The 18127-nt window shown below is 34.2% G+C and overlaps 1 protein-coding gene and 1 pseudogene across 4 annotated transcripts; one reads left to right on the top strand and one right to left on the bottom strand.

Annotated features, from left to right (window-relative positions):
- The window catches only part of LOC111404440, a 13111-nt pseudogene extending 7678 nt beyond the window's left edge, over positions 1-5433 (top strand).
- Positions 5434-6745: 1312 nt separating this feature from the next.
- Positions 6746-10167, bottom strand: LOC111403307 (phosphatidylinositol 4-kinase gamma 7-like). Of its 4 annotated transcripts, XM_023031757.1 has the most exons (3): positions 9974-10166; positions 9416-9442; positions 6746-9330 (listed from the first exon to the last, which is right to left on the bottom strand). In XM_023031757.1, the coding sequence occupies exon 3, from the start codon at positions 8976-8978 to the stop codon at positions 7089-7091; it is 1890 nt and encodes a 629-aa protein (XP_022887525.1). In that variant the 5' UTR covers positions 8979-9330; positions 9416-9442; positions 9974-10166; the 3' UTR covers positions 6746-7088. The 4 variants fall into 4 exon arrangements, with proteins under 4 accessions (XP_022887525.1, XP_022887522.1, XP_022887524.1 ...); XM_023031754.1 differs by lacking the exon at positions 9416-9442 and having other exon boundaries at positions 9974-10167; XM_023031756.1 differs by having other exon boundaries at positions 6746-9442.
- Between the last annotated feature and the right edge of the window lie 7960 nt (positions 10168-18127).

The raw sequence follows: 18127 nt of genomic DNA on the forward strand, positions 1-18127 counted from the left end.
CTTTGTGTAAGTCGGTCTAATGACAGGACGCACCCCAAAGGCCATCTGATCCTGCACGATTTCCATGATCTGGTTCCTCAACATGACATTGGGATCGTATGGAATTCCTACAGGCTGATTAACCGGTTGATTTGCATGAGGTCTGATGTTTGGTCCTTGATTGGCAACAAAATTACCATAATTAGGGCCATTACCATTAGCCTGGACATCTACCCCCTCGTTACCACGTGGAATATTCTGTCCATTGTTTAGGACATTATCTCTCACGTTTGGATTACCCCCCAAGTTAGGCATACCACTACTACTACTTTGATTTGGTATTGTAGCACCTCCTTAGTTTGAAGTAGAGGGGCCAGCAAGTGGTTCTACCCCTTGACTTGGATTTGGGACCGAAGGATTATGTCCTATGATCGTCCTAGTTTGAAAGTGACTTGTGAGAGGTATAGCCGGCTGACATATTTGGCCTACTAACTTATTCATTGTTTCGTTCAATGTCTTTAGTTGTTTGGCCATATTGTCATAGTGTGCATTACCACTTTGTGTAAATCTTTCCATATTATGAATACTTCGAAGATTTACCTGCTCAACGACATCTTGCGTGAGTTCTCCAAGCAATGCACACATGGTTCGAGGACTCAGCTCCGTCATTGGTTCGTAACGACTGTTACTACTCTGATTTTGTCCATCTGTTCGTGGAGAGGCATGTTGCTCCTCATATCGCTCGATTACAGACTGGATTCCTCCCTGACTTGCTCCTTCCTTGTCGGATCTCTGAGGCATGCTGTTTCTCCTTTTGCACTTTCAACACCTAACACCACTGTCCCACTGGGCGTGCCAAATTGTTTCGCGCGGTTTAATTCGCTAACAATTAAAGAGGATCAGACGATTGTGTAAGGGACGAAACCTCTTGAGACAAAGTCCCAAAAAGGGGTGTTCTTTTTATTGGCGATGAACTTTACAATTGGAAACGGAAAACAACGTGCCTCCAAGGGGCGCAAGCACACGAGTTACAGAAAAGGAAATGTTTAAGTCTAAAAGCTAAAGGAATGAAAATTACATATTCTCTGTTCGAGAGTTTTGGATTCGGTCCTTTCTTCTAAGTTCTTTCTCTCTTTTATACTTCATAGGCGATCCCTTTGTGATTAACTGCTCTAAAAAACTGCTTGATCGCCCTATAACTACCCACTTTCTTTGTAGTGGCCATTTTGTCATGCAACTGTCCTTTTAACTGCTGCCATTATCTTGCATCGTTCAACCGCTTTGGATTGAACCCCTCGAGTCGTGGAACGTGATAAAGTTACTTTAGCAACTGCATCATAATGCGTTATGTTTGTTGATACCTTGGGCGACTTGAACATTTGGGTGAGACTTTGGACGACCGTATGCCACTCTATTCGTTCAGACTCTGAGCGACTTGCAAACTTGGACGATGGCGTTACCGCACTATTGGGCCCCTTATTTGGGCATTCACCTTGATTCGTTCAATTGGATTTCGTTCTTTGGGCTATCTGATTTGGGGATCCTCCCATTGGGTTTTATTCTCTGGGCTGTTCGATTTGGGTTGAATTTTTATGTGTCAACAGAAACAAAAGGAAAAACCAAACTGTAACATTTTGTCCAAACTCTTCAAAAAAATTTACCCAATTGGGAGACATAAAACTTGTTCACCTCTTTCTTTATCATCTTTGTCATTATCTTTGTCACACAGCTCAACTGATTCTAACTTAACAGCAGATTCTTCCACTCCGCTTGATCAGAAAATCTTATCAGCACTACGACTGATAGTACAACCTGAACAAAATTATCCGTCAACCTAGTGCAACTCCTACTGAGGAAGGAGGCATAAGGAGGTGCAACTGGATTACAAACAATAGTGGTAAGATTATCACATTGATTTATTAGACTCTTCTCAGTTTTTAAAGACTATATCACTGTTTGGTAGAAATAAAAATTTAGATTTAATATAAGTCAAAATCAACAATTAATCTTGACCACATGTTTCGTGGATGCCACAACTTTTTAATTACACATTTTATCAACTTTTAATAAAATTTACTAAAAATCTGATTCCCACAAAATAGGGGCTAAATACAATACGAAACTACAAACAAAATCCTTATTTTTTGGTATTAGTATTTTTTTAAACTAACTTGTCTAAGAGCCTCAGTTTTGTTGTGTGTCAAATGTTGTGATTATGGTTTTTCCTCACAGCATTGATTCATGTGACTCTTCTTAGTTTGGAAGGATCCATTTGGCAAGGCTTTTGAAACGTCAAAAGTTGCTTATGAAATTAAGAAATTGCTTTTGAGCCTATTTGAATAATTTTTGGAAGGTGCTTCCTCTTGTTAGAAGAGCTTTTAGAAGAAGTTGGCCTAGAGTGGCTTCCTCGGAAAGCACTTCTACAAAAAGCAAAGGCATGAACTATGCAACATAAGCTCTAAGTACTGTATAATGTGAAAAGACAAACAAAATCCATATTTTCATTATTAATATGCTATTCAACCATCCCATCTAGAATCTTAAACTTAAGCATTGTCAAGGGTCAAAAGTTGTGATTATGGTTTTTCCTTGTATGCGTTGATTCAAGTGACTACTCTGGATACTTGTAATATGAATACCAAATGATTTAATGAACGGAAGATGTTTATGTACAATTCCACGACGAATGCTGGGGAGTTCTAGTTTATGATGACAATCAGTTGTTTGAGGTACTTGCAATGTCTGGGATGCTAATGGATTTCAATTGGATAGAAATCTTAAAAAGGAGGGAACTTCTGAAGTAAGAATTCTGCTTATAATTTGAATTAAATCTATCTATTTTAATACGAAATTCAGATTCTTAACGCAATCTTGTGTTGTGGATAACAACACAGAGATTCTTTTGCTGGTTTTGATCCGAACAATGTATCTAAAATGGGCGAAAAAGAGATTCTTGAAATAGCCTCCCATAAAGAGCTAACTTTAGCAGAAAGCAGAGTTAGGTGCATAGTAGATGGTAAGTGTGTTTTTGCACACTTATTTAGATCACAAACATGATTTAAATACGAGCAAAATGATTGAATTATGACTTAATCTTGTACATTTGTGAATTTTAGGAGACAACGATGAATATGTTGAAATTCAGGAGAAAAGACGTGAAAAAGGACTAAAGTGACGCAACGTGAAAGTTCAGGGACCAAAAGTGCAAATATCCAAAAGTTGATCCGATGAACAAATCGAGAAATTGATTAGATCAATTACCAATTGACGATATCGTGGGGTGATGAAATGAAAAAAATGAAGAGAAGATGCAAGAAATGAAGGATGCAAGTGGGAGGACCAAAATGCAATTTCTCCATAGTTGATAGTCCTATGCGACCGCTTATTATTATCCTCTATGAGGTCGCATAGGACCATACCGAAAGCAAATAGGCTTGATAAATTTCTTCTATGCGACCGCATAGAATTGCTCTATGCGGTTAGCATAGAACAAAAGTTTGAAAAAAATTTAGTTTCCTTTTTTCCCGAAACTCTTATGGAAACAACAATTTTAGGGTTCTATAAATACAAAAACTCGATCAGAACGAAATTGATGCCGTTTTTACATGTTTTTGAGAGATTTTGAAGAAGAAACAAGGGAGAGAATAAGAGAACAACATCGCGCCAATTGATGATCGGATTGAATATTGATACGGGTAATGTCGTTTCTTCAAATACTTTTAAGTTTTGTCTTTTTAGAATGTTAGGCTAGATTTATTACTATTAGAAGATCGATGAACCTTGTAATACTACGTTTAATTGTTGTTTTGGATTTTTGACGTATGTGAACACAAATTCCGGAATTGATTAATTTATTTCGTTTTTATTTTCATATAATTATTGTGTACGTGATTATATGATTGTGGTGACCGGTTTTATGCATTCGAAAGAAGGAAAATAGGTTCGACATAGTATAAATCGTCATAAGGTCCGATAGAGGATATAAATATACATCTATGCCTTGTGTGAATCATTGGATATTCGTGAATTATAATGCATGTCGGTATATTAGTATTCGTTATAGAAATATAGTCGAATCATATATTGGGATAGGTTTGACATTATTTGAGAGAGATTGCTAAATTAAAATAGGAATATCGATTCATCTTTTGTGGAATTGTGTGTCAAATTTGCATAAATGACTATTGAATGGGTATTGCTTGGGGATTTGTGATCCTAGTGAGTTAGAACATCCATTAATTCTATAAATTTTAGTTAAATTGCATCCAAGTTACTTTGAACTTAGTATAATTCTTCGCCCATAATTGCATCAATAATTACATTTTGTTAGTTAAAGTGCTTGTTTGTCGAGTTTCGATTAAGGTCATATTAGATTAATTCGAACTAATTCGACCCTCGTGGGATCGATACTTGGACTTATAGTCCATTTTACTATTTGTTAACGAACCGTACACTTGCGGTGGATTTAAAATCGGAATAAACAAAATTTCGCGAACAGTAGACAATGCAAAATGCATAACAAAGGCAAGTTTTTTCTAACTTGTTTACGAATTAAAAGGAGGGGGAAAAAAAGAGAAAAAGATCGTTTGTAGCATAGAATGGACTATCCCAGGATGTGACATATTTCGTAATTGTAATACGGTTCAATCCTTTTACAGATTGTGGGGGAATTTGGGTCGTTCAGTAGCTACATGTGGGATTATGTTAGTTACAAACCAGTGATCAACAAATTCAAAAACCCTAGAAATGTACCCCTGAGGAGTCCAAAAGCTGAGTCCATGAGCAAGGACTTATTGAAACACGGGTTCCAGTTAGTGGGGCCCGTTCGTGTATTCGTTCATGCAAGCATCAGGAATGACAATTTTTTTTTTTTTTTTTTAACGAGGTGTCCCAGCTTGCACCAGATTATATCCTCGTCCCTGAACCTCCGGCCCCTCAGCAGCTCAAGGAGGTAAATCGCGGGATATGCCCTTGTTAGTTCCCAGGTTCCCACACGACTTTTACTCTTTCCCCAAAAGGAGCCTTTCTCCATAGTGATTAATCCACCAATAATTCCTCCTTTATTGGATCAAAGGTTCCCACCAGGAATCGAACTCCCCACACTTGGTTCCAGAGCCCCCCAATGTGATTATTCCGCTAATTTGGATGTGCCCCGGGGGCATCAGGAATGACAATTGATCATCTTGTTGATTGTTACAGATATAGTGAGTGTGTAAATCTTGCAGAAAGGCCTTGGATAGTGATTAATCCACCAATAATTCCTCCTTTATTGGATCAAAGGTTCCCACCAGGAATCGAACTCCCCACACTTGGTTCCAGAACCCCCCAATGTGATTATTCCGCTAATTTGGATGTGCCCCGGGGGCATCAGGAATGACAATTGATCATCTTGTTGATTGTTACAGATATAGTGAGTGTGTAAATCTTGCAGAAAGGCCTTGGAGACATGTCTGATATATGTTGTTTCATATACAGTTCAGGTAGAATGGCTGCAGCAGGATTTTTCCCGTTTTTCGGAGAGTTTTTTGACTAATTTAAAATATAAATTGTGTAATTTATTGATTGATTTGGAAAAGAAAATGTTGTAATGCTGCCTATGTTTGTTAATCACTGACACAATGCTTTTTCTTTGAGGAGCTATCTATGACACAGATTATGTAAATGTCTCAGCAGTTATCTAAATAATATTCTAATTATATTTGGTTTTACCGAATATTAACTCTATATGAAACAACAAACCAACTAAGTTTTATTTGAATTTTCCTACGTGTATACTTACTGTTAAGACTTACAATAAAAGTCACAATCCAAAACAATTTGCAGTATAATACAAAAATACAAATCAAGGCCAGCATACTAGCCTGCCAACTGCCAAGTTTTAGACCTCCAAGTTATATTATCATATAGTCATCTTCCCAATATGATAGCTATTAGAATAAAGTGTGATTAAAACATATGGAAAAATTTTGAATTTACATGAAAAATATTTTATTGTGTGAACGTATAATTGAAAAAAGTATGTCAAAAAAGGAGGAATTTGAAAATAAAGGTTATCAAATATGGGCATGATATGACTGCTGATGATGGAGACTTTCACCAAACTATAATCTGCTTATCTCCTAAGCTATCTTTAAATTGTACATTCAGTTCGTCTTTGATTGCTTTCATTGACAAGATAACATCGAGAAAATTTACCATCAAATATTCAAATCAGGATATTGATGGTTTTCGTGAACTTATTTTCGAAATACAGAGTAACATCATGAATCTAGATTAACTAAGACGTCAAACTCAGAGGTACAGCATCGAATAGTTTGTGTCATCTTTTGATGAGGGGCCCTTGATAGTTGAATTCATTGCTGCTTTGAGAATCAGCATCAAAGAAGTTTCTTTATGTCATTTGTGACACTCGGAGGAATCTGTGTTACGTTTTCTCTGTAGCGATACAAAAATTAACCATCTAGAATGGGTGATAAAATAATTCTGACTTCGAGACTTGTAAAAACCAATATAAAAACTGAAGGCTGCTCGAACAGAAAGGCCAAGAGTTACTGCTAGAAAAAAAAATGATCAACATAGTACAATTCTATAAAACCTCAAAATAATGCTATAGGGCAGCAACATTTATAATTCTCCACTCTCATCAAAAAACCAAGGTTCAAATAAATAGCCATTGAACCATCAAACAAAGCAGAAATAATAACTACTTGTTCATGCAAAGATTTACTTTACACCTAAAGACACACAAAGCTGAACAAGGATGAACGCAAGTAAACCAATGGAAATAGCAACAAAACTGTAAACATGGATCAATATTTACATCATGCAACTTTCCTCTTTAAAATGTCATTCTACAAATTATTTATTCAACAACATCGACAAGAGAATGAAACAAATTAAAACGTTCAAGGAAAAAATACATAACCAATCTACAAAGAGCTTTGCCTCGGCTGCTTCCAAAGAATATTTACATCACTTCATCTTACTAATACTCCCACCTAGGGCAACTTCTACGAGAAAGCATAAACCAAATTACCCTACAAGTCCTTTCAAAGACCGTCACCTTATTCTCCCAACTGCAATAGCAAATTATTGTAGTAGCAACTCTCTCAAAACTGGCATGACGTCCCGAGCCTCTGTCTTTGCTTTTGACCAAGGGTCGTCACAGACTTGCGCTTAGCAAATGCCGGGTATAAAAGCCCCTGTAATTTCTCTAAAAACATTGCCCATTCTTCCTCATTCATGTCTGCTAGCTTCACAAAGCTCACACTTGTGGGAAGCTGCTCATTCGCACTCCTATGACCCGAAGATGAACTAGTTAGATAACCATGGTCAGGTTTTCCTCCAGAAAAATTTGGGAACTTATGGATCTTCTCGCTTAAGTTTGTATTTTTAAGCGACATAGATAGCTTCGAAATAGTCGGGATCCTCTCAAGGGCAGGACCCCCGGTGAATTCCTTTTCCACCTCTTCTCCATCACTTTCCTCTTCTTCTTCAATGGTTTCCTCTAGCTTCGAAAGGGGAGTAAAGGCATGAACACATCCAAATCCCAAGCAAAAAGGTGTATCTGCCATTAAGTCCTCAGAGGCCAATCTCGTTGTTAAGTCGGATCCTCCATCTTCGTAATCTATGTGAAATTGAAATTCCTCCCCATCAGCTTCAGCCTTAGGAGTCATGTCCTCAGCAATCAACTGTCTTGCCTCGACACATATAACCTCAAGCTCACTAGGTTCCTCCTCACCATTGCGGAACTCCCTACTCATCATCTCACCTATATCAGCAAGGCAAAGCCCAAATGCAGCAGCTTCTTTAAGGAAGATTGTACACAGGACCAGGACACGTAGACAAGCCTCACGGATCATGGGGAGCTCTCTTCGCAGCATCTCCAAGTCCTGACTAGGATCAAGATTTTCTATATACTCAAGCTCATCATCTGAGAATGGTATTGAAGCTTGAGGCCAATGAATCCACTCAAAATACGGATCTTCCAAACTTTCAGGCAAGCAGAGGCCGTGATCAATAGGAATAAGTTCCACATGACCAAACCTCCCAACACCATCAAGCTTCCTAACTAAAAGATTACCCGCATGCCTATCCGTGTTAAGAATTCTAATGTCTAATATACCGATGCGGTGCACAGAGGAAACAGGGAAACTTGAGGTTCCATGATCGCTGGCATCAAAATCATGCGGAATGAACTGTTGAAAGGATGCAATCTTGCTGACATGCTTCTTGCTCTGAGGCTTGTTTCCATTCACAGCATCATTAACATTGAAGATCGAGTGGGTGATCTTCACCAATGCAGTGGGTGGCACATTTGCAAAATGATCATGGTCGAGAAGATAAGCAGCCACCTCTCTGTATCCTGTTTCCCCAACCCTCACTGTACGTTTTAAGCCTGGTTGTCCAAGAGCTTTGCCAACAAAGCCCTTGGGATTGTTTGGTGCAAACGGTTCTTCATCCGTAGGCTTCACGATGGCAACACTCTCACCTCTGCTATTTCTGAAATAATACGCCCCTCCAAGCCCACTATGAACAGGGAGTGGATCAACTCCATTCTTCATTGCCTTGACAATTTCCTTAACAAGTTGTTTGGTCTTGGCAAAGCAATTCGAGTGCCCCAGTATCTCTATCGGGCCACTCTGATCCCTCTGTTGGATGTCTCTACCAGTGGGTGACAGACAGGGAGTTGAAGAGCTTCTATGCATAACATTCCGTGTCAAAAGAAGCGGGGAGTCATTTCGAACGGCACTGAGGTCATTTTTCAACACCATATCACCAAATGTCAAAGAACTTTCCTCAGTGGGAAAATTCAGGGCAAGCTGCAACCTCCTCTTCACCGTATTTGCATTGTCACTCCGGTCTAACTCCATTCCCAGAACACAACCTGTCTCAGTTTGCACAAAAACACGTCTCCTTCCAGCAGGTTTCCCTTCAGACCTATTGGTTTCATGGTACTCCCTGTTACCAAACGGACTCTTGAAAAGTGCCACAGCCATTTGGGTCTGAAGAGGGCTATTGAAGTTACAAGACAGAAACAGAAGAGAAAGACCCGCGGTGGTTCTTCTCACAGCCGGCAACAGAGATGGCGAAGGAAGAGAGCCTTTCAGTCACTCTCAATTGACCGCCAAACTCAGATGCCGATTGTGATTGAACCAGATAAATATCTGATACAATAATGACCATCTGTCAGAAAACAAAGATCTAATCTGCCGGCCACCAACAATACCAGAAAACAGAACAGACAACGGCCGTGATATATTAAAACACAGAACTAAGGAGAGCGAGAAATATCGGATCACTACATTGAGAGAGCCATCAGGTGATTCAGACAAGGCAACAGACAGCAATCTGCAGACAAGAAAAGGACCGGATCAGATCTTAGATCAGGAAACTCATCCTCAGGTGGACTCAAGTGTTTAAAGAAACTCTCTACCGCGATGACGATACTGTAGGGGAGATCCTGTGGAAAAATAGCTTGTAGCATTCATACTCAAAACAGCCACCTTTAACCATTCAAAATTCCTTCAAGGAATAAATAATTATCAAACGAGAGGGGGCAGGGGGGGAAGCACGGATTATGAAGTGCTTTACAAGGTTTGGTAAAGAGTATTCTGCCTCAACTACTAATATCAAATCACTATGAAGCTATAACATATTCTAGGGGGAAAAAGGTTAATCAGCTATTCCCGGCAATGTACATGTTACCCACCGAATGTAATCTAACAATTTCATTAATTCTACACTCAATCCATGCCATTATTAACATTTTACGCATTATGACAAACTCAATCTTGTTCATACATAGTAAAAACTTTTCACAAATACTATGAAAATTCCTCCTTTCGGCAATAAAGCCCGTTTAATCCAGTCAAATTAATCCAAGTACCAAACTATCTAAATAAATCGTAAAATATAAATACAAATTGAACGCAATAGCTCAATAAACGGCCAGATCTGAAGCATCGTTTCCTCTTTCCGTTAAATACAATACCTTTGAAACAAGAACTTCGGATAAATTCAAACAATCCAACGGATTGAAAAAACACAATAAGAAGGGGTAACGGCTCGGATTCTAATCTCAGATTTCTCCCCAAATAGCCGCACCGAAAGCCCGCTCTTCTCTTCTTCTTCTTTCTTGCTCTGCGCTCTATGCTCTTTCTCTCTCTGTATCTGCAGGTGAATGTACAGTTATATATATAAAACATTTTTACACTTTTAAGCGTGATTTTATAAATTCTACAGTGATTAAAGTTACGGTGAGGTGCAAATAGTCAAACCGAACCGAATCGAATCGAATCGAATCGAACCGGGTCACGTACAAAAATGAGTGGTGGTCTGTTTTTTCGAATTGTCTAGAACGTTGGATTCCAGCCGTCGAATGAGTATTTAACGACTGATCTGAACCGTTGATGACATGGAGGAGATAAGGCATTGGATAATGACGTGTCAAAGTCAGCGAATCCATAAGAATGTGTAGAATTTCTTCCGGCCCCCAGAATTAGCGAAGTGATTCGACAAAAATGCCCTCAGTTTGTTGGACGAGGTCATGATGGAGAACAGGTATGAATGAAAATCTTTATTTTCATCAAATTTATAGGGTAAAATGAGAAATATTCCTCCTATTTAAATAAAATAATAAAAAAAAAAATCATATTCTCAAATTTTTTAAAAAAGTGCAAATGAGTATAAATAAAATATTAAAAGGATAATTAACATAAAATGTCCTTACCTTTCATTATTATTACGCAAAACGTCCCTACCTTTTTTTTGACATTTTCATCCTTATTTTTATATTTTATTGCTAGAAATGTTATTTTCATTCATTTTTATAATAAAAAGTTGTAAAACGATAAATATATACTCCTCTATAAATAAATTAATTAATTAATTTAAAAAATAAAGAACAAATTGCAACCATACTTTCAATTTTTTCAAAAAAAGTAAAAATAAATAATTAAAAAAGAAAATTAGTACTAGCCGTTTTACAACTTTTAATTGAGAAAATAAATGAAAATAACGATTTTTATTAATGAAATTTGAAATAAGGATGAAATGTCCAAAAGTGAAAGATATAGAGGTTTTGCATAATAATAATGAAAGATAGTAACGTTTTGTACTAATTATCCTTTAAATAAATTTTTTGGACTAATTTGTTCTTTTTAAAAAGGTTTGGAAGTGTGATTACAATTTATTCTTTAGCTCTTCTTTTCTTTTTTATTGTCTTATTTAAATGGGGGATTATTTGTCATTTTACAAATGAAATTTGATGAAAATGATGATTTTCTCAATAAAAAAATGAAGGTGAAGATAAGAATGCCAAAAAATCAAATGTGTGGATGTTTTGCACAGTAACATTAGAAGGTAATGACGTTTTGCACTAATTACTTTGTGAATGAATGTTTATTGTGCAACTTTGGTGGGGCCAAGGTTTGATCATGATGGGGACGTGAGCCACGATGTTCGGCTTTGTTAAGTTCAGTTTGATTAATATAAAAATTAGATATTTAATTAGGTAAGAGATTAGATATTACCCATTTTAAAAATAAGAAACAAGGTTTAAAATTTCAAAAATTAGATAGTAATTGAATTTTATTTATAAAATAATTAATTAAAAATATATTTTATTAATTAAATATATTAAGATCACATTTTTATACAATTTGGTCAAAATTATCAAATTAATTGGTCACAAATAAAAAATTTTATAAATCACAATTTATTCATCGGTCACAAATAAAAAATTTCATAGATCACAATTTGTTTATCGATCACAAATCACAAATTTTATAAGTCATAACTTATTTAATGGTCACAAATTATCAAATTAAATAATCACAATATATTTCTCGATCACAATCTAATAAATTGTGAGTCACAATCATAATTTTTTTTTATCATAAATTAACAAGTTTGTTAGTTTTAATCAACCAAATAATTAATCATAAATACCCCTACAAATCACGACAACGGAAAAACCACACAACCACAAATCACAGCAACCATCAACCAACCAACCATACCGCAACCACCAACCACATAGCCAACCACACCATACCGCAACCACAGCGATCGTAAAACCATCACCACTGCACTGCGCCATCCAAACCCATCGTCATCTAAACCCATCTGCGTATCTCAAATCATGCTGCTTTAAGATCTTAGATAACGTCGCTCTCAAATCAATAGGCGACGTATCGAGATGGGCAACATTTCGACGCAGCTTCATTGCGACGATGCAATTTTTGGCAATGTTATCAAAATCGATCTGGCTCGATCGATTCAACTGGTAAAATCGGGAACCAATCCCAAAACCGGGTCAATCATCCCGATTAACCGCTTATGACTGAATCATTTAAAAACCCATTGAACCAGTTAGTTTAACCAAAAATCGGTGAACCGATCGTGGTTTTCCCCTTTTTTTTAATTTAAAAAATTTCAATTTTATGAATGGGCCTCATAAACAACAATTTAAAGGCCTATAGAGAAATATTTAATAACATACTCCTTTTATAGATGCACCTCTCTCAAATGTTTTATAGACGTACTTCTATCCAATAGTTTAGTAAATTTTCAATGTGTGATAATAGCATAACAAATTATAAAATAATGAATCTAATTAACAAATTATTAATATAAAAAAATTTAAAATTATTATTTTCATAGTATTTTATTATTTTTGTATGTATTTATTGCATCCGATTCGACCTCAATTGAACTTTTTGACACTAGATGATCGGATCAATTTTCAAAACATTGATTTTTGGAGAGAGGAGATAAAGAGAGATGGGAGAGGAAGAGAGAATGGAAAGGGCACCGATATAAAGAGTGTAAAAATAAATACTATGAGATAACAGATCACGAGCGACACATTCATATGGGCATGGTGGCAACAACGACTGTGGTCAATGGGGCAGTTTTTGGAGAAACGGGGTATAGAGAGATGGGAGAAGAAGAGAGAATGGAAGGGGTTCCGATCCTACTGTCGGAGAGCAGAAGAGTAGATTGGAAAATAATTAGGGTTTGGGAGAGTAGGTAATAGTGGGATGGATGTGTAAAACAATTTAATTCTTGTAATATTATCATTAATATTTCATAATTTTATCATCTGATTTTTGTATATAAAAACTATAAATCTAATTTTTGAAGTTGAATCTTAAAAATTCTAATCGGGTGTAATTTTTACTATTTAATCCATGTTTTTTCCTCATTCTCTGAAATTTATCTTTAACTACACATTTTTCTATTAAAATATTTCCTCATAAACTTAAAATTTTTTCACTATTTTTTATCATACATTATCCAAAAAATTACTATTTAAAAAATACTCATTTTTAAATAAAAATGGGTTCCAAACATACTCTCAGTAAATTTTATAAAAGTTAATGAAATTTACGATAAAATTGTAAGTTCTATAAAATACGTGATGAAAATTAATTATTAGTTTAAACTTAAATTTTAATCAATTTTTTAACTAATCAAACTTGATCTAAGAAATCAAAGAGAATTTTACTGGTCAAGGTCAGTTTGGACCTGAATCCTGGTCATGGTCTAATTTGAAGGTAATTGCAACGTTAACTAAGGCCATGTTTGTCCTCCTTTTAAACAAAGTTCTTTTAATTTCATACTCATTTTTAATTACATATTTAAACAATAAAATATTTTATACGTAAATCTAAAATTTTTTCTACATTTTAATCTTACACCAATAAGTCACTATTCAAAATTCCTTTTTTTCAAAATAATAGTCATCAAATCGGGCTAAAATTAAACTTTGACTTATCAATTCAATTGAAAAGTTTTAAAATAGATGATCAGTCTAAATATATGTTAAAATCGCCTCGGAATTGGTGGCTAGTTTTCACTGAAAAATTTTAGAATCGAGTTTGAACCAGCTGATCTTAGGACTTACAATCAAAGTTATGAAGTTCGCAAATCAAACTCGATCATTTCACCTCAAAACAAGTTTATTCATGCCAAGTTATGTCTTTATTTATTCATGTATATCGCCCATGTTTGGTGTATATTAAAATTCGATTAAATTTTCGAGTTAAGTTCAATAATTAATTGTAATAATGCATTTCATCAACTTTCACTCGAGTCTATTAAAAATCTAAGTTCAATCGACACCAAATAATAATGTTTAGTAATTTTACTATCTGTTTGAACTTTACTTCAACGTGCAGATTTTTTCATTTTTATTTTTGATGAATTGGTTAAATGGTATTAAATAGTATGAAAGGAATATGTTAAGAGAATACCTGGTAAATAGAATTAACTGTATTATGCTTGTTGTACATTGGGGACTACATCCGGGTGTCCATAATGGACACTCGACACCTCTCCATTGGCCGAGGCGCCTGTGAGCCCCTACGCGACAGGCGCCTCGGCCAATGGAGAGGCGTCGGGTGTCCATTATGGAAACCCTTATGTAACCTCCAATGTTCATGCAGAAAGGTTCATTGACTATTGAACGATACAATTCATAATGTTTTTAATTTCTTTCTTCTTTATAACACAATATCATAAAAGTGTAAAACTTAGTTGAATATCATTCAATTATACATAATATGTCTATCAACATGTTTGTTTAATTGCCAGTTCTAATAAAAAATTGCACATATGTTGTTGATGATTAAAATTGACGTGGCAGTAATAGATCAAATTAAGAAAAAAAATTGGTAGGATAATTGTATTTAATTTTGCTTTCACATTTAAATGTGGGGTTTTGCTACAATGACAGGGAGGCTTTTACTTAAATGTGTTTTATAGTAATGTTTACAAAGTTTTTTGGTTTGGCCTTCCGTGGGATATTATTGTGCCTTTAAATGAGCCTTTACAACAAGGACAACACGTATTTTCTCTTTATTTGATCGATGGGAGACACAATGCTAGCGTCAAGAGTAACTAGTACCTTCTCCCGATTGATTGTTGTGAAAGTGTTGACGTCACTAAAGAATAATTTTTCAGTTTAATTATGATGATTTTTTTTTTTTAATTATTATAACGACCTTGTGGTCAATCTGACTGAATGGGCCCCATGATCCAACCTTCAGTTGTGATCCTGAAGATCTCGTATCTAAGCTTTTTTAATTACTTTATGGTGGGTCGTGATTGTGCTTAAGATCGGATGCCAAACAATGTCATGGCGCATCAATTTCTTCTTTGCTTTTTTACTGCTAAAACCGTTAAATTTTGGTTCTCTTAATTTCATGGTAATCCCAAAATCTTTTATTTCTTACCTAATTAATATTTTTCTATAATAGTGTACAATTAAAATTCACAAAAACTGTATAAATATTAAAAAAGAATCAAAAAAGTTTTCTGTCATCGTATCACTCTCCCCATGAATATCGTATTTATTAAAGAACGACTAAGATATATTTATTATTTAACAAATCAAACAATTATACAAACAATCTAATGCTTGACATAACAATCAAAGTGAACGCTAGTTTCCCTTCATATCCTTCACTTTCTTTTCCTAAACATGGGTTGACTTGTTTCTTAAATAGGCACTTTGTTTCCACTAGTCTAATAGGATAAATAAATGCACATAATTAAACGTCATTAAATTGCATTCATACAAATTTATGACCTAGGTGGTGTGTGTTACCTAAAGGAAAAAACTACTTTTATTTTGCCAAATACACAATGAGCTTGCAATAAGATTGTCAATTTTCAGCTGTGAACACGTAGTCATGGACTTCTCTAGCGATGTCTAAGTTTACATTCGTACACGAAGCTCTTGGATTAGCCCTATATATACTCACAAGATATGTTACATGTACATTATGATATTCATAATGTACAAGTAGCATATCATCATTGTTTGAGTTGAAAAATAGTATTTTTCATCCCTCTAACAATGAAATTCCACGTGTATATTATAGATACTTTTATGGATATCACAATGTATATATAGAATTATCCATATACTCACATGGCTCACGAGTTCATTGCAAATGGTACTGAAATATGGGTGGAATATAGGTCTCACACACAATTTAATCCTTTTTATTCTACCAAGCCACTCAAGTAAACGAATATAAAAAATTATGTAGGATATTATTATAAATTCATCCACTTAGATATCATCAAGTAGTCGATGCATAGACCACACACGTTACTCAATCTTACCCGAGCATCCAATTAAGAGTAGATACTCAATTCTGGATGGCGTGCTCACTCGACTAAGGTTCAGTATACTTGATTCCAATTTTTATTTCCCATCTCTTTCACTCGATCCCAAGTATTCTTGCCACCTCGTTTGGCAACATTTATAAGCCATTTATAAATTGTCGAACTTTATTTTTAACCTGCATCACAATAGACGAACAAGTACTATCATTAATTGTTTTATATATGTATAATTTAAATTATTTATAAATTCTTCAAGCATAAATTTTTCCATTCGATCTCCTTCAATTTTTTATTTTTATTTATTTATTTATTTTTTTGTTACCGCGCTGAACATGCTGTTTTATTTATATATTTTCAAATATATTTAATTCAACACACTAAACGTATGACGAATTCAACTTTCATCTTTCAACAAGATTTCATTCTTTTGTGTTCTAAATTGACCGTATATTAAATACCACTAACTTTTTTACTAATACCATCTCTGCTATAAAAAATAGAGACATTTTTAAAATAATTAATGCAACACAGTTATCCTCTCGATTTAAAAACCATTTTCTTCTAATTTAAGAAAGAAAACAGACGTTCGGGCACACAGTATTGAGAATTCTATATATAAGTTGACGGAGATTGTAGGATGACAGGGTGCATTGTATCTTTCAAAATAGTCCATAAAAAAATAAAATATCTGCAAAAAAAAATACTAAAATACGGCATAATGTATGTCAGAGGAATGGGGTGGAATGGTGGAGCACGTGGGTTGTTCATGCCTTCCGCCAACAGGATTTGGGCATGGAGACCCTCATCGTAACACGATGAAGTTGCCATGTTGGAATGTGAAATTGAATGGGATAATATCATTTTTGGGCTAAAATACATTTTAGAGAGTGTTTGATAGGAATTTGAGAATTTATTTTTTGATCGGAGGTAAAAGTTGATCATATCTGTGAAAGAATAATTCAAAATCGACGATTGAAATAGTAAAATAACTATAAAAAAAAATAAGTTTAATTTGCTTAAAAGCCCTACCAAGCACCCCGATAGAATGGTACTTTATTGAAAATGTTTGATTAAAAAATAAATGAAAGTTTTTAAGTATACGTGTAAAATTATTTTGTAAAAAAATGTATGATTAAAAATGAATTTGAAGAAACAAACGTGCACTTGGTTTGCTATTTTCAAGGCTTTTCCAGCTTTGCAAAACACTAAAAACGTGGTTGATTTAATATTTTTGAAAATAAAGATAAATTTATAATGTAAAGCTCAAAACGCATTTTTTATGTTTTCAAAATTTTTAGTGAAAATATTGAAAACACTCAAAACATAGAAAACAAGTGTTTAAATAAAAAAATTTATTTAATAAAATTATAAAATTCAAATAAATGAATTTTTAAATTTTAAAAATAAAATAAATTCGAAAATAATATTGAAATTTTCTAAAATATTAAAAACCAAAACTTATGAAAAATAAAATATAAATTCTAAAAATAAAAAATTCTAAACAATAATAAAATTTTTAAATAATACTGAAAAATAAAAATAATTCAAGCTCTTAATGATTATTTAGATAAAAATTCTAAAATTATATATTTAAATGAATATAAATAAAAATATTTTTGGTCTATCTCATTAAATTTTATTTTTATTCCTATATTTTGAACTCAATTTATTATTTGTTTTTATCTTACTTTTGTAGCCAAAAAAATATTATAAAATTTATTAACTTAAAAATGTGTGTATATATTACTTCATAATATATTAGTATAAAATCATTCTATATCTACTGAATTAACAAGTTTCATGGAATAAAAATGTAATAGAAATAATTTTTCAAAATTTAAACCAAACGTGTTTTCTACTTTTCTGTTTTTAAAAATAATATTTAAAATAACAAACCAAACGCGTACTTAATAATCTTAATATAGACTATCAAAACAGAAAATTGAAAACGAACTCAAAACTGAAAACTAAAAATTGAAATACAAACTAAACGGACCCTGAATTT

Source organism: Olea europaea, chromosome 11 (genome assembly GCF_002742605.1).
Source record: "Olea europaea var. sylvestris chromosome 11, O_europaea_v1, whole genome shotgun sequence".
Taxonomy (NCBI): Eukaryota; Viridiplantae; Streptophyta; class Magnoliopsida; order Lamiales; family Oleaceae; genus Olea; species Olea europaea.